Source organism: Cervus elaphus, chromosome 7 (assembly GCF_910594005.1).
Source record: "Cervus elaphus chromosome 7, mCerEla1.1, whole genome shotgun sequence".
Classification (NCBI taxonomy): domain Eukaryota; kingdom Metazoa; phylum Chordata; class Mammalia; order Artiodactyla; family Cervidae; genus Cervus; species Cervus elaphus.
The window spans coordinates 39,608,033-39,626,401 of NC_057821.1; the positions used below are offsets into that span (position 1 = coordinate 39,608,033).

The 18,369-nt window shown below is 40.8% G+C and overlaps 1 protein-coding gene across 6 annotated transcripts in view; it reads right to left on the reverse strand.

Annotated features, from left to right (window-relative positions):
- Nucleotides 1-18,369, reverse strand: part of RNF144B (ring finger protein 144B) — a 141,669-nt gene that overhangs the window by 6,300 nt on the left and 117,000 nt on the right. For all 6 annotated transcript variants that reach the window (XM_043908441.1, XM_043908438.1, XM_043908440.1 and 3 more), the window contains 3 exons: nucleotides 16,356-16,416; nucleotides 4,748-4,952; nucleotides 2,565-2,709 (listed from right to left, as the gene is read on the reverse strand). In XM_043908441.1, coding sequence (XP_043764376.1) covers nucleotides 2,565-2,709; nucleotides 4,748-4,952; nucleotides 16,356-16,416 — 411 coding nt within the window. The remainder of the gene's footprint in view (nucleotides 1-2,564; nucleotides 2,710-4,747; nucleotides 4,953-16,355; nucleotides 16,417-18,369) is intronic.

Sequence of the window (18,369 nt, forward strand, 5' to 3'; positions counted from 1 at the left end):
CAGTGGAGATGAGAATCAAGGCGGGAACACACCCAACTCCCCCAGCAAACTCAAAATCACTCTTTCTGGTGTTGGTCTCAGGCTTGGCTTGTGGACAATCCCCCTTCCCCTAGACCGACGCTCTAAAACTTCCCTATAAACAAAGACCAACACCATCATCTGACATGGAACACTTGTCTACAGAAAAACATCGTGACCCGCAAGCCAATGGTCCCTGGCTAAAAGCCAAGAAAATGAGACCTCAAAACACAGTGACCAGAAAAAGATGCTGTGTATCTAGCAATCTTACGCCTGTACCATTTCACCTGGACAAGTGACAGAACACTGTGTTCTTTGCAACACCATTACCAAAACACATTTCAGCCAAAGGATGGAGCGATCTGGCACACATATTTATTCCCCTAGGCTCTTGCCTCCTAAAGAGAACCTCATGGGCTCAACCTCCTCATGGATGTGAATCCTATTAATATGCTGGTTAAACCTGAAGGGAAAAAAAGGGATTTGTTTCATTTGTAAAGCATGAGGGATACACAATCATGAGTCATACCCTCATCCAGAGTATCACTCGTTTGGAATTAGGAGAGGTCTCAAATATCAAACATCACTGTAACTCAAACTTAATTGTAATTCAAGGGGTTATAATAAGCCACATTTTTTAATAGAATGAAAACCTGTCTGTCAACCCGAGTCATGAAGATTCCAGAGTCTAAAAGGTCAAATTTCTCCTCCCCAATGCATATGCCTTCCTGAAACCCTGACATCAAGCTGATTAAGATTCTTACCTACAGATGTCAGCCTAAATAACTTATCTTATTTTCAGTTAAAAACCAGGCATGTGGTGGCCAAGATGCAGGCCATGTTAACCGCACTCACTGAGTATGTATAATACTAAAGACTGACACAAATCGAATTGAAGCAAACAAAGCAATTAAAGGGCTTCCCTTGAGGCTCAGCTGGTAAAGAAGCCGCCTGCGATGCGAGAGACCTGGGTTCGATCCCAAGGTTGGGAAGATCCCCTGGAGAAGGGAAAGGCTACCCACTCCAGTATTCTGGCCTGGAGAATTCCATGGACTGTATAGTCCACGGGGCACAAAGAGTCAGACACAACTGAGTGACTTTCACTTTCACAACAAAAAATTTCTAAAAGAATAGCCACCCATCCAACTGTGACTGAGGGCTTACACTGATACGAACATATTTTAAAGGTCCAAATTGCCAAAATAGGGAATAACTATAAACAAACTGCCAAAATAGGGAATATCTAATGGGATCTAATGGGACCAAAATAGGGAATATCTAATGTCACTGCAAACTGTAAAACACTAGAATTGAAAACAACAGGATTCTCACCAATTCTTCACATTACCTTTTAACTCTGAAGTTACCATTAGCCTCAACACTGGACTGAATGGAACTGCACCTGAACTTGAGAAGACAAACCTCATGAACAGTGGGGGAAAAGAATAATTAGACCAGATCCCTTATGTGGGAAGGGAACCCTGAGAGAGTGGTAACAATCTTGTTGTCACGCTAATGAATGAGATAGTAATTAAGAGACACCACTGATCTGAATGGCTTTTCTCCTTAATTCCAAGAAGAAAAAAAGCAATCTAATTGTGATAGGCAGAATAACTGCTCCCCAAAAGATGTGCTGTGCTGGGCCGAGTTGCTCAGTTCATGTTCTTTGAGACCCCATGGACTGTAGCCCACCAGGCTCTTCTGGCCATGGAGTTTTCCAGGCAAGAACACTGGAGTGGGTTGCCATTTTCTACTCAGGGGATCTCCCCTAAAGATGCCAATGGCCTATTCCCCAAAACGTGTGAATGTGTTACCTTACATGGCGAAGGGATTTTGCCAGTGTGATTAAAGACCTTGAGACGGGGGCGGAGGTGGGGGGAGGAGGCGGGGAGGTTAGCCCTTGTTATCCAGAAGGGCACAATCTAATTACATGGTTCCTTAAAGGCAGAGACGTTTTCCCAGCTGTTGTCAGAGAGAATGACTCTGGAAGCTAAGACCTTGGAAGAAGGCTCAGAAAGATGTGATGCTGTCGCCTCTAAAGATGGAAAAAGGGGCCATAGCCAAGGAATGTAGGCAGCCTCTAGCAACTGAAACAGGCAAAGAAATAGATCCTCTTCACGAGTCACCAGGTCCCAAGGACAACTTGATTTTAATCCAGGGAGACCCATGTCAGACGACCAACGGACAGAACTAATGATAACACATCTGTGTTGCTTTAGGCCACAAGTCTGTGGTAACTGGTTACAAGAGCAAAAGCAAACTACCACACTAATAGTCCTTTGTACAACAGAATGAGACCATGCTCCCAAAGCTGGAAATGTCCCTAAAACAAAAGGTAGGACGACACACTTAAAGTAATCAGAGAGAGGTATGTGAAGTACAGGCTCAGGATGTCTCATTAAGGAAAAATAAATTTCTTTGGCAGGAAAAAAAAAAAATACAAAACAGGTTCAATATTTTAAAAGCGAAGTCCATCAGATATGGGCTGTTGCATAGATGCAGGATAGAGGAGGATGCGCGGGGAGACTCTTCTGGGCTGCACTCACGTCCAGGTTCTGAAGGCAGTACCAGCAAAACGTGTGTTTGCAGTTCTTACACATCATCTGAGCGCAGCCTTCGTTGCGCTCAATATAAACCCGGCACACGGGGCACTGCTTAATGGGGGCTTCTGCCTCCATCCCAAAGAGCGTCCTAGAAAAGAAATGAATGAGAAATTATAGGGTAAGGATCAAGAATGCTGAGTGATTTTTTTTTTTTTAATTTAAGGACCACAAGATGTACATCACCAACCAGAGCTATGGGTAAAGTGGGCTGAATATAATTAAACAGCTGAATGATGCTCTTCTAGACTCAACGCTGTGGTCACCCACTGAATTCTCAGGGCTCCTGATAGGTAGGGAGTGAACTCGTTGCTGTCTGTACTTAACTTCTTGTCCCAGGAACAGGGTGGGGGTAAAAACAGGCGCAATGCAGATTATTCCTTGTTCAGATAACTCAAAACAAAGAAGCTTAATTTATTTATCTTTAGCTTTGAGTGAATTACATAATTCTATTTTCCATAGCTGATTGAATCCATTGTTTTGCCAAATTAGTCTTTCATTCTCTGAGCACACGCTGTCTGACTAAAAAGTACAAGAAGTCTGCCACGCAGTGGAAAAACCAGCTCAGGATCCAAAAGGGGCAGAGACCATCTATACAATGATCTGTGCAAATAAACAGATGGGGATGAGAGGGAGTCAATCATCAATACTTTCAAATAAATATCCTATATCATTGAAAAGACCTGATTCAGATAGATAAACAGGCCAGCAAAGCTTACAGGCTCAAGGGCCAGAGAAAATAAGTAGAACTGGTGGAGGGAGGCCTGGGTGAGCCAGGCCTGGATTGCATTTTAGCTACTATTCATCAAAACCACCACTCAGCACGTGAAGGTATCAGGTTCACAAAGCGTGGCCAAACCTGTGATTGGATTCCGTGCTCACAATAACCCTATAAAGCAGTGGGACAGCCACCGTTTTCACTCCTCCCATTTTCTTTTTTTTAATAGAGCGACAGACTTCAATCCCTGGGTTGGGAAGATGTCCTGGAGAAGGGAATGGCTACCCACTTCAGTATTCTGGCCTGGAGAATTCCATGGAGTGTAGAGTCCATGGGGTCTCAAAGAGTCAGATACGACTGAGTGACTTTCACTTTTTCACTTTCAGGCTCATAGAGGCTGAGTGACTTGCATAAAATCACAAAGATACCAGTGGCAATGTCAGAGCTCTGTCTCTCCTCTGGGATCTTCACACTGTCCTGTGATTCCCGGAGACCTTGCTGGGTGGCAGTGAAAATGTAGCAGGTACTGGCGAAGTGGGCACATGCCTGCCACGTGTGCTAGCTCTTTTTCTCCTCTTGGTGTGTGTGGCCTGAGACTCAAGCAGAGCATCACACCAAGTAGCATTTCTGTTCCTGGAGAATGGCCCTCCATACTTGAAGGATGCTGAGTGATTAAGCCAACCGGACAACACTGCTATTTCTGTTCTTGCTGATGCAAAACAGCCGCAGCCTCCAGCAAAGAAAGGGATCAAACACAAAGTTCTCTGACTCTGGGCCCTGCCGCTGCCATAAATACCCTCTGTCCTGCAAGGTACAGAGTGAATTGCTTGTCATCATAGCAAATTCTCAACCTCATTATTGTTTTTTTTCAGAGCATAAAATATCGAAAGATAAGCTCTTTTCCTCTAGTAAGCATGAATTTTAGCAGCATACTACCCTGAAGGGCTGTTGCATCTATTGCTGTTTCTTTTAATATGACTGGCACACCCCACGAGCTGGCAATTGAGTCAGCTAAGAAAATCATTTCTGCACCTCTTCACAAGCAAGAATGAGGTGTATCAATTGTAGGCAGTCATGGTACCTAGGCAAACGGCTGTGGACAAAAGCTGTGACTTCCTACGTACAGAGAACAGGGGACCGCAGCCTCCTACCTAAAGAGAAATCAAAACTCATAGAGACTAACTCTAGCTGTACCCGGAAGGCTGTTCGGGGGTAATTAACTAAAATGCCTTTAGACCTGCTGATTTGGTGATTCTTAGTGGATAACATACCCATTCTGAGACACGTCTCATGAAAGCCTTGCAGGTAAAGAACTCACCTAGACGCTTCATCACAATATGACTCTCTCTCCAAGCAACAGATTTCTAAGAACACAGGTGAATGATCCCAAAGATTAAGCTTCCTTTCTTACCCATGCTCTGTTGGCAGGATGCCGGGCTGACTGTCCCTGCAGGAGACTTCTGCATGCCAAGCATCCTTGCAGCACGAGCAGAACTTCAGGTGGCAGGAAGGGCACTCCACCAGCACGGGCTGTCCTGGGTCACTTGTTGCGACGGGGCACACTGTCTGACAGTCTGCGACGGGACACCACGTTCTGCAGGGGTCCAGGTGGACTTCTAGAGAGCAAAGAAAGAAAACACGATGGTCTATCTGTCTGCCATTCAAGCCTGAGCTTTCCTTTCTGCCTTCCGTTTATTCATTTTTATAGGTCAACATTCATAGATGCTCAGCACAAACAAGGGCAATGATTTCTACCAGTGGTCTTCACAGTGGATCCAGTACCATTCTATATCACAGGTCATTTAAAAGTGTGATGATAAAGGAGGGAAAGGAAGGGGAAACTAAGACATATTAAAGTTTGGAGGAGGAAATGGCAACCCACTCCAGTATTCTTGCCTGAAAAAAATCCCATGGACAGAGAAACCTGGCAGGCTACAGTCCATGGGGTCGCCAAGAGTCAGACATGACTGAGTGACTAGGCACCATATTTAAAGTTTAGAGTGGACCCAGACCTGTGCAGTGGATCCAGGTCACCCAGCCCTGCCCTACTTCTCAAAGTAGGTACTCATGGAATAGGTCATCACTGCCCTTATGAGCAAGAGAAGGAGGCTTCTCGCTAATCAAAACGCACAACTTTTTTGGAATATTTCTAACAGTTCAGCACTCTAAACAGGCAAATACCTCAAGTCTCTTCTTCAATTATTTTGGGTACTATCTTGGAGAAAAATGACATGAAGAACCAACTAAAGCAAAAGAAAGAAAGTTCATAAAAGATTTTGCCCTTTCAGGCACTGAGAGATAGGTAGTGAGGCTTCTTCTGTTGTTCAGAGAGAAATTAAAGAAGAACCAAATAGTGTAGGGATGAAACAGTGTCTAGTGTGGCTCAGCCAAGAAGTCAGATTAGCTGTCAATTTGAATATTCTGCTGCCCTAGCAGTGTGCTACTGAGGGACAGTTTGTAAAAGACCCACACATTCTAGAAACAGAAGGTAGGGACCTTCACAGGCCATAAAATGATCATCACACACTACACTGGCTAGACCCATGTGGCATGCTAAAAAGAAAGTAAGGTTTGTGGGTGGACAACTGTCTTCCTGTGTGAGTGTTTACAAATCTTGTTCCACCTCCCATTTTCTAGTCAATAACAGAGTCCATATTCTAGTCATATAACATAAACTTTTGGTGGAAAATATCATGTGGAAAATAATGTAAGAAGCAGAGGAGCCCATTTTTCTCTGAACTAATGTATTTTGCAAATTTTGAACTGGTGAGATTCTAGGTTCAAATCACTTAAGGCTTGTGATTCTTGGAATGTCCATGCGGAACACAAACAAATCCAAAGAGTGGTGCAAAAATGAAATGCAGGTATTAAGTAGGAGCTTAACGTTAAAGGTAATAATCTTACAAATTCAGTATGGAGGGAAAAAGACTGAAATCCTCTAGGAAACACTGTCTCCAATAATATTTCCTCCAGAAAACACAACAATTGGAACTATGCTTATTACAGGTTTTCATTCAAAAAGAACATCCTTAAACATATCTTCTTATCCAATAATTCTGGAGGGCAGGAGTTAAGAGAATGATGGGTCAGGTGAAATCAGAAAAAAGAACCCTAAGATTAACACATCCTCAGACTCTAAGAGGGATGAACCCCTCTAGGATCCCTAAAATTTTGGGACAGGCTGATTAGAAAATCAAGGGGACAGTGATATACACATATTGGTCCAAGATCTTGACCTTTGATTTCCACACCATTTATATTTTTTTTCCCCAAACTCTTTACTGCTTCACAAACACAAAGCCCAAAGAAATGAAGTCTGATATGTAACTTAGCACTAAGGATTCCCACAATAAATATCTATTTATCATTCTCAAATCACAGGTCTTTCAAAAGTTTGATGACAAAGGAGGGAAAGGAAAGGAAAATTAAGACATATTATAAAGCTTACTGGGCTTCCTTGGTGGCTCAGACAGTAGAGAATCTGCCTGCACTGCAGGATACCGAGGTTAGATCCCTGGGTTGGGAATATCCCTTGGAGGAGAAAACGGATACCCACTCCAGCATTCTTGCCTGGAGAATTCCATGGACGGAGAAGCCTGGTGAGCTACAGTCCATGGGATACAAAGAGTCGAACACAGCTGAACGACTGATGCTTTCACTTTCATAAAGTTTAGAGCATCCCTATTGATCACCTTAAAAGGTTCAACTGGGCAATTTGTCTTCCAAACCCTAATCAATTAAAATTATTTGGCAGATGTTCTGACTTGTTTCTACCAACTTATTATGTCAGGTATCTGGGTGACATGACAGAAGCAGAAACAATAAATAGAGAAGCAATTAAAGATTTTCACGAACTCCTATTAACAAAAGGGCCTCAGTATACAGTGCAGATACGACACAGCCCAGCACAAAAAAGCAAGAGAAGGTACTTCCCTGGTAGTCCAGTGGTTAAGACTTCACCTTCCAATGCAAGGGGTGCAGGTTTGATCCCTAATGGGGGAGCTAAGTTCCCACATGCCTTGCGGCCAAAAAAACCCACACTTAAATTAAACAGAAACAGTAACAAATTCAATAAAAAGACTTTTAAAATGTCCACATCAAAAAAAAAATCTATAAAGAAGGAAGCAAGGGAAGAGTCGGAGCCACAGAAAACAGCGATCACTATGATGGTACATAACTGACAATGTTAAGGCTCTATATTGTTCAGCCCCGCACTGAGAGAAAAGACACAACTCTCCAGAGAGAGACACTTGTCTAGGGCATCTTTGAGTCTCCTGGAGAAGAGCATCCCACGATGGGACGGGGATCTGCACACACCAGTCTGGCCAGGTTACACTGAGAAGGTAACGGAGCGCAGCATGGCGCCCGTCCTTCAGATGGTCCTTCAGCCGGGCTCCCACAAGAGCAGCAACGATAGATAAAAGTCAGTAGAAGCTAAAAGAGTTGCTTTGCTTTTTTAAAAAAATTATTATAATTCCAATACGAGCTTCATTTTGCTTCATATACCTTGTGGTTCCAGTAGGCCCGAGAAGCCAAGCTGGTAGAAAAGAGAAAAACGCTGAAGAAGCATCAGACATCGGCAGCCCTGGCAGCTAACAGGACTTCCCAGAACCCAAGCCAAAAAGGGCAGATTAATGGACAGCAGGTGGTGGCCAAAGCACTGTCACATGAGCAGACGCCGTCTTCTCCTCCCTCTCTCCTCCACACCAACTATCTGAGGGGAGTCTGAAGCAGAGAAAAGCCCCCAGGAATAATGCAGGACTTTCTAAAACACTTTTTATTAGTGCTACTATGAATTCAGTTCTACCTCCTGGCTTTTGGCTCAGGAAACACAGTTGTTATGTAGATAAACAAAATGCACATTATCCAAAACATTTAAGGTTCAGCTTCTTCCTCCTCCCAATTTCTATTCCAAAGATAGAAAAAAAAAAAAAGGAACTGATGCATATTCAACTAAATTCTTCTGTATCAGCAGTAATGAAAGCTTTCTGTAACCTTGAGATGAGCCAAAGCTCAGAAATCTAGAAAAAGAGAATAGTGCCTCCAACACGTTAATATGAACATGATTTAAAAGTAGCAGACTCACAGCAGAGATAGATGAAGTCATAGACAAACTGGAATTTACTTATGAAAATTAGAATTGATTACTGAAGTAAAGCCTCAGGACTATTTGATCTTCAGATTCTGCTTGTTCATGTAAATTACGCAAGGCAGGAAATGCTATTTAAAACTATTTTGTACTTGTGTACTCTGACAATTATTAGGACATAAAAACATTCCAAGAAAATAAAACTGCCATGAAACCTAAAGACCATGTCTGAGCCCACTAATTGTTTTTAGTTTTCAGAAACTAAATTTCAGACCTTTGGATTTCCCACCTAGAACTAGATATGTGAAGCTTGCTTTTTATTTGGTTATATATCCTCTCAGCTGACACGAGTGGTTTTTCTGCTGTCTTCTACTGTGAGGCTGTGCCAAAAAAGACATGGTATGAAATTTTATTATTGTGGGAAACACTATGCACTCAAGCTAATTTAATTATCAGCTGAGATAAATCAAACTGTTTTAACTTTTATGACCCACTGCATTTTTAATTATGCCAAAATTAATTTGCTTTCTGCTATCTCAAAGAACAAAGGTCTGCAGATAGTTAAAATGCAATTAAACTAAACTGATTGGAATTAACATCTGCCACAGTAAATATACCCAAACAGAGGTGGCCAACAGCAGAAGAGTTGCTCTCAAGATAGCTGATGAGAACAACAGAATTTCAAACTTGGAAACTACTTTTGAGGTTATCTAGTCTAAAGCTGTTAAGTTGAGACCAACAGAAATTAGAAGTTTGCATAACACATGGTTAGTGAGTATATGATAGGATCAGGCCTTTTTTACTCCAAGAATGTAATTATTTATGTACAAACTCATGCTGTATCCCTCCATGACTTTTTTTTTCCCATTTATTTTTATTAGTAGGAGGCTAATTACTTTACAATATTGTAGTGGGTTTTGTCATACATTGACATGAATCAGCCATGGAGTTACATGGATTCCCCATCCCGAACCCCCTCCATGACTTTTATCTTTGAAGCAACAACTTCAAATGCTCCATCTCAGCAAGTCATGATCTCCTTGGAGGTGAATTCATGCTTTCAGTAAGAATATACTGTGTGAAGGAAACTGCTATGATAGATGGGGTAAGGAATTTGCCTTGATTATCAAGCTTCTATACAATGCTATAGAAACTAGGACAAATAAGGGTGGAAACACACTGAAAAAGATTTGAATTAAGATGAAAACACAGTGATATAATTGTGTATTCAATCCAAGGTATGATCTGGATTCTGGAAGATGCTTTCTTAGTTTAGTTCAGAAAAAACTGGGGACAAGATTTGGAGATGGCAGTAACAGTAATGAAAAATAACAATAAATGAAGAATAACAGTAAAGACAGCAATAATATATTGAAAACACACTGTGACATACACAGTGTTAACTCATGTATTCCCTGCAGCAGCCCCGGGACAATCCTTCCATTATTATCCTCAACTTATAGATGTGGAAATGGACGGACAGATAGGACGAGGCAAATACTAACAAACACTGTGCCTCTTATTCCGGTCCCTTTAGAAATTTCACCCAACCTACTCATAAGTATCATTTCTTAAAGACACTTCAGCTTTTCAGAGCAGAGCTGAAAACATCTAGAGACTGTTTTAGGTTTAAAACTGATCAACAAAAAAGAACGGGAGGGTGAAGCTGAGGAGAAAGGGTTACCATGTGAAAGCATAAGATGGCTTGGGAAGGAAACCCAAGACTTAGTCACACATTTACCATGAAACACCAGGAAATCAGACTTAGAAAGAAAACACACAGAGAGATGATAAGAATGAGCTTGTGATCAGAAACTATGAAAAGGAAGGTGACTAATGAGAGATGGGAGGTGTTAAAAAATAAAACTGACCTGATGATTAAGTCATTCAGTATCACCCAGTCTTCAACCAAAAATGCTAAAAGAAACCAAATAGCTATGCAGGGCACTCTGGTGAGAAGAGACTTTAATAATTAGAAAAGATGGAGTAGAAACATTTTACCAAGGACAAACACAAGAGTGAGATGAAATTCGAAGAGCCATCTCATAAAGGTTAAGGCTCAAAAATGAAAGGAGGCTTGAGGGAAAAGCTGAGAACAAAAGAACTTTCAAAGAAAGATGGAACCAGAGCTTGAAAGCACGTCTAGAGTTGTACCTGGCACATGACAGATGCTCAGTACATAAATAAGCACACATTGAATACATGAGTGAATGCAGTAGGATTAACAGATGATAACAGGAAAATAAATTCCTATTGTATTCACTTTTTTAAGACGGAGAATAACAATGGCACTTAAACCATTTGTACCAGTTTGTAACCACTCTTTGTTGTTCTTCAGTGGCTAAGTTAAGTCACGTCCGACTCTTTGGGACCCCATGAACTGTGTATCCTGCCAGGATCCTCTGTCCATGGGATTTCCCAGGCAAGAATGCTGCAGTGGGTTGCCAATTACTTCTCCAGGGGATCTTCCTGACCCAGGGATGGAACCCATGTTTCCTGTATTGGCAGGCAAATTCTTCACCACTGAGCCAACAGGGAAACCCCCTGTTTCCAGTCTATGATAATGCAAATATCAAGAACAGACACATTCATCTACCAAGGAATTGAAGTGAAGTGAAGTGAAGTCGCTCAGTTGTGTCCGACTCTTTGCGACCCCATGGACTGTAGCCTACCAGGACCCTCAGTTCATGGGATTTTCCAGGCAAGAATACTGCAGTAGGCTGCCATTTCCTTCTCCAACCAAGGAATTGAAGCAACTAGCAATTACAGTAAGTAAAAAGGGTGACAAAAATTAAAAAAAAAAAAAGCTTAAGGCCTAGAGACGGATAATCTTAACCCAGCTTTCAAAAAAAAACTAACTTGAAAAAGTAAGTTATGGAAACAAGAGACAAACAAAATTCTAGTTTAATCAGACATGTGCTTTGAGGACCAGTAGAAAGTAAAGCAATAATCACTAACACATGCCAAGCTTAGTATTCCCTTTCCTTTGTTAATATTGGAAGACAGACACAGAAAAGAAAACCCACAAACACAGAAGTAGCCAATGGAAAAATCACAGATGGATGGAAAGTGGATCCACAGAATAATTCATCAATGCCAAGTGACGTTTCTCTGCTTTGTGGAAAGAGTGATGACGAGGGACTGTTCCTATTCAAAAGATTTTCCCCTCAAAGATGCACATGAAAACAAAGACACAAAAGAGAAGCTAATCAGATGTGTAACATAAGGTAAAACAAAATTAAAACACTGGATGACAAGTTAAAACTTAAAAAAGAACTTGGTCAGTTAGTTCAGTTGCTCAGTCATGTCCAACTTTTTGAGATCCCATGGAATGCAGCACATCAGGCTTCCCTGTCCATCACCAACTCCCAGAACTTGCTCAAACTCATGTCCATCGAGTCAGTGATGCCATCCAACCATCTCATCCTCTGGTGTCCCCCTCTCCTGCCTTCAATCTTCCCCAGCATCAGGGTCTTTTCCAATGAGTCAGTTTTTCACATTGGCAGTCAGTAAGAATTGGACAAAACAGAAGATAATTTTTCTTACTAAGATACAGAGATGCCACTAATCTGATTCTACATTTTTTTCAGAGTACAAACAGTCTCTCCAATTCTGTCTCAGAGTCCAGCCAATGAATTTTACTTTCCATTAGTTAATTTAACCTATTCATAATATTAGAATTTAATACATTTCAAGATCCCCTCTTAAACAGTTCCACATAAAATATTTTCTTGACATAGACCTCAAAGTCACTTAGCTGAGAAGTGTTGAGTTTGAGGTGAATATGAAGCTTATTCATATTCATATGGTAAAAAAGAGGTATACCATTCAGATAAAGATTATCCCAGTCAAGTAAAGGACATTATATGTTAGTAGCATGTATTAACAAACTTATTCTTATGTGGAATGTTTTCTCTAAAAATAATTATTTATAATGGATGCTAAGGAAGAATTACATGATTACAAATTGCCTTCCAAAATCACCTAAGATCAAAATGCTCCCAGGTTTCAGTCTCCTTTTTTATTAAAAATGAGGGAGCTGAAACAATGGCACCAGATTTAACATACTTCCAAATTTAAAATACTTCCATACTTTAAAATAGTGAAATGAAAGTCGCTCAGTTGTATCTGACTCTTGGCAACCCTGTGGACTGTCCAGGCCAGAATACTGGAGTGGGTAGCCTTATCCTTCTCCAGGGGATCTTCCCAACCCAGGGAATGAACCCAGGTCTCCCACATTGCAGGTAGATTCTTTACCAGCTGAGCCACAAGGGAAACCCTTAAAATAGTATAAACGTCTAATTAAATTACAGAGTTTTACAGTTTGGTAATTCCTGACTTGTCCTATAACTTGGCAATTCCACTGCTAGCTGTATACCCATAAGAATGGAAAGCAGAGTCTTGAACAATTATTTGTGCTCCAATGTTCACGCAGCATGATTCACAATAGCCAAAAAGAAGAAACAACCAAGTGTCCATCAACAGATGAAGAGATACACAAAAAGTGGTATGTATGTATACACAATGGAATATTATTCAGCCATAGAAAGATACGAAGTCCTGATACATGCTACAACGTGGATGGAGACAAGCCAGACACAAAAGAAAATATCGTGTGATTCCACTTACATAAAATATCTAGACAGGGCAAATTCACAGAAAAGAAAGTAGATTAGACATTATCAGGGGCTGGGAGAAGTGGGGAAGGAAGTTACTGTTCAGTTGTTACAGCATTTCTGCCTGGGATGATCAAAGTCTTGCAAGTAGATAGTGGTGATGGCTGTACAACATTGTAAATATTCTTAAGGACACTGAATTACACACCTAAAATGGGTGAGATGGTAAATTTAATGATGGTTTTAACTCCAGTAAAAAGTATAGGGACTTCTTTAGTAGTCCAGTGGTTCAGGTTCCATGCTTCCAATGCAGGGGGCATGGGTTTGATCCCCGGTCCAGGAATTAAGAGCCCACATGCCACACAGCCAAAAAATAAAATTTTAAAAAAATTATCCAACTCAAAAAATTTTATAGATGAGGAAGCTGAGACACACCTGTATGGTCCTAGGCAAGTCTCATTTTCTCCAACTTTCTTAATTCACTTAATGCTCATCTCAAACCCATGGCATAGGGACTATTAATATTCCCATTTTACAGATGAAAAAAACTGAGGTACAGAAATTAGGTTACACAGTATAGTAAGGGGTAGAGCCAGCATTCCCACTATTTTTAGGATGCACTAAAAATTTATATTCATCCATGAGAACCAACTTACAGAAAGCTTTAATGCCTGGTACTATTAGAATTTGTCTAATGAATCACAAAAAAGACGTTTTATCTAATAAAATGTTTGTAAACAATGAGGCCTGCAACTGACAGATGGGGCAGTAGGTGGGGGGGGGTGTGATGGTCATGGAGAAGGAGAGGGGCATCGGGAACAAGGGAACCCTAAAGACAGGCTGAGCCCTGGTTACTGATGGGACTGGTGAGACTTACAGGTCTCACCATTCAAGAAGTCTGAAAATCCAACCTACCTCCTTAGACTTTCTCTAGGTAAGAGCCCTCCAATCATGGCACTGGTTACCAGCCACATCCATCCACAGGATGAATACCTTTATTCCAGCAGTAATGTATTTATATAGTGGAGGATATTGGGATAAAGTGAGAGAATGTCAGGGCAGATGTTTGACACCCTTCATCAGCATGTGATGCTACAATGCATCACAGCTACATCAGCTACAATGCTACATTAGCATGTGATGACACCGTTCATCAGCATGTGATGCTCAACCTAACCAGCCCACGTGGATGGATTAGGGAGGGCCAATATATAATCTACACCATCATTAATTCCTCTGGTTAGCTCAGAATCCACACAGGAGAGTATAGACAGTGTATCAGCCCTATGTCTTCATCCATTAAACCTAAAGTTTGTCTGATTCTGCTGGTTCTGACAGCATGTTCCACAACATCGTATTTGCGTCTTCCTATAAGTTGCTTTGAGACTGCAAAGTTTTTATATCAATTAGATTAGCAAATATCCTATAAAACTGTCCCTTGTTATTGCCTCTGGGGAATAGGGGACAACATTTCGCTTTAGTATGTAAGTTTTTATGATGGACTAGTCTTACTTGAACTCAAAACACTCCCCACTCTGTTGCCTCATAAATTATGTTCTTTACTGGCTCAGTGGTAAAGAATCAACCTGTCAATGCAGAAGACTCAGGTTCGATCCCTGGGTTAGGAAGATCCCCTGGAGGAGAAAATGGGGCAACCCACTCCAGTATTCTTGCCTGGGAAATCCCATGGACAGAGGAGCCTGGTGGGCTATAGTCCACAGGGTCACATAGAGTCAGACACGACAGAGCATAAGCACATGGAAGAGGGCAAAAGTGCAATTCAAAGCAATGCAGTCCAAGAATTTTTTAATAAATTCCACCTTAATATACCAGTCTTATACATTTAGTTAAATGATCTATCCATGAAAGATGAATCTGCTTTTGGCTTGCTGAAAAAAAATAAGCCTATGAGACTGAACCAAACACTGGTCAAAGGCAGTGAATGCCATCCTGTGATTCTCCTGCAAGTACTCCCCCTTTATGCTCCACATGGTTCTCTTTCTGTTTTCATATAACAATTATCTGCCAGGGTAATTGCAAAAATTAAACGAGATAAATTGTGTTTACCAAATTTACTGGCACATTAAAAAAAAAAAGTTCACTCCTTTCCTTACTCTCTTACCTCTGGACTTTATTAATTCAGATTCAAAAGCTAGCAATCAGGAAAACTGGATGTTCACGTTAGAGTTTATGCTATATACTTGATGAGATTTATACAAGTCCTGTGATTCCCAGGGCAAACAATCTTCTCCTACTTCTCAGATATGGAAAAACATACCAAAAAAAAAAAAAAAGAGAGAGAGAGAGAGATTCCTACAGATAAAAAAGCAATACAAATAGAAAAGCTAGATAAATTACCCTAAGTCTAAGATCAGAAAGAAAATTAGTCCAATACATTGTAAATAGCAGGGCTCCTCAGGTGGCGCTAGAACCTGCCTGCCAGTGCAGGGGACAGTAAGAGCCATGGGTTCAGTCCCTGGGTGGGGAAGATCCCCTGGAGGAGGGCATGGCAACCCACTCCAGTATCCTTGCCTGGAGAATCGCCATAGACCGAGTAGCCTGGCAGCTATGGTCTATAGGATCGCAAAGAGTCCGACACGACTGAAGCCACTTAGCACGCAATTGCAAATGGCATTAGAATGATATACTCAGTCACCGGCTATGATTACAAGTACAATCAGAAGGACAGTGAATATCACAATGAGCAGTGAAAATGTTTGGGTGGATTAATGTTTCTGAAGTGATCTTCGAAAGCAGGGAAAGTGGTGGTAATACTCATTTTGAGGATCACTTTCTATTTGTCATGGGCTTCCCTTGTGGCTCAGTTGGTAAAGAATTCGCCTGCAATGCAGGAGACCTGGGTTCAATCCCTGAGTTGGGAAGATCCTCTGGAGAAGGAAAAGGCTACCCGCTCCAGTATTCTGGCCTAGAGAATTCCACGGACTGTAAAGACCATGGGGGTGCAAAGAGTTGGACACGACTGAGTGACTGAAGTGACTTCACTTCATTTCTATTTGTCATGCTGTTATCATGAAACTATTTAACTTTTGCAGAACTTCTATCACATAAGCCCAATTAAAAATACACAACAACCAACATAAGGCAAGTTCCATTTCCTGCTAGTCTGCATTTTTTTCTGGCTGTGGTTGAGAAAGTCAAAATTTTATGTTGCAATTACAGTTTGCCTTTTTCTGAGTACCCTTGTGGCTTTGCTGACAGCTCACAGCTGCCTTAATCTTACACACAGGTTAGTGTAAAGAGGACACATGTAAACCACATCCACCATCAGGATGAAAAGAGGAGCATGTACATACCTCGTTCAAATTTTAACCGCTGATAAAGCTGAAACTGATCCACAGGTACCAAACAGGCAATCTGAAACCAGAGATATTCAAAAGATGAGATTTCACTTCTTTCCTTACTTTCATCACAGAGCCCCAAGTTACCAGTCTTTTTATGATTCCTTTTTCTTATCTGGTTTACAATATCTTCTCTATACCAGCTGTCTGCAAGTTTCTTTTTCCTTATACTGTTCATGCACTTAACAGAAGCAGCAGTTCCCAAATCATCCCCAATCCTCAGCCATGGTTAGGGTTCCCTGCTCAAGGCATCAGTGACAGAACTCAGTGACCATCTTCCATTCTTTTATCAGAATCGAGACTAGTGGGAATTGGCAACCCACTCCAGTATTCTTGCCTGAGAATTCCCAGGGACCAAGGAGCCTGGTGGGCTACAGTCCATGGAGTGACAAAAGAGTCGGACACAACTTAGGGACTAAACAACAACAAACAAGACCAAACATTTGGACTTTGCAAATTATCTGTGCACATACAGAAACAATGCTCCTTTTCTCTCTTCACTTAAGACATTTAAAAAAGATTTTCATCTTAACCTACTAAGCACCATTCCTTAAATAAAGCCTGATGATTTGAGTGCAGGAAGTAGCTGGGGTTTCTATCAAAAAAGAAAAAAAGATTACAGTTCTAGCTTTAAAACTTTGAAAAACTAAGATCAGGCAGATACTACCTCAGGAATAACATAACTTCATTCATCAGCTAGGGAACAGTACTTTCTAAGCAATAGAAACACCATTTCTTTTGACGAACATCACTTCACAGGCCTCCGATGATCATTCATTGTCATCCATGCCCTGGCAGAGAAGACATGCCTAAAGATATTTCTTGTGGCTAAGCGCCCATTTCCATTTCAGATGGCACTAATAAACAACAGTGATTCATATCTAACTAAATGACATTTCAGATTAATCATTTTAAATTGCATTTCAAAGGCAGATGCAGGAAACGCAAACTGCTCTTAAACCGGCATTCTAAAAATAATAATTCCACTGACGTCAACATATAAATATATTGACATTGCTTAAAAGACTTACAACTGAGAAAAATCAAAGGACTTTAGGTTTTCAGACATTCATCAAGTTGATAAAGCACATAGCCTTAGCCTTGGAAATTGCAACTGTAAAACATGACATACTTTTGCTATAAAATCTATCTAGATAAAAGCTCTTGCAACTAATGGCAGTTTGCTTTGAGAAAACCTGAGTTTAAAAATAAGGTATCTAACATAGTATTTAACAACCATAATACATTTTAAAAGGTAATGAATATCTAATTCTCCTCCTCACAAAAAAAAAAAATCTATCTGTTTATTCTGCAAAGGAATCAAGCTAAGTTAGCTAAAATGTATGAAGAACAACAAAATAGGCAAGTTAAGCCTTCTATGTGCCAACTAAAATCGGGTAAAACATAAACTTAATTATAACATTTTTCTCCATTGGGGAGGGGGAAGACGTTGCATTTTCAATCTGGCACCTTAAATAAAAGCTCATTAGCTTGATTATGGTTAATTTTATGTGATATTGGTTTTCCCTAATTTTTTAAAAATACAGTTAGGCTTTTATCATATTGAAAGTCAGTATTGCTTCATCTGTTATAATACTATCTGGACCTCTTTCCTGAAGGACAAAGGAGTCTCAAATAAAATGCAGTTATGGAAACAGAAGGTACAGGCTTGTGAAGAGAGATATTAAGAAATCAGTAAAATTCTTGACTTAGTCACTAATTCACTGCAGGTGGAGGACAAATAATCTAATCGTACATTAATGTGGGGGCCAAGGGTACTTGGGGGATGATGTCATCTGGACCCAAGAGACCTTAGTGATATTTTAGAAACCTATTTTTAACAACCACCCCCCCCCCACCCAGAACCCACTTAAGGTCTCTGATTGTATATGACAGTCTTGTACTCTGCCTGTGAAAGTGAAAGTCGCTCAATCGTGTCCGACTCTTTGCGACCCCATGGATTATACAG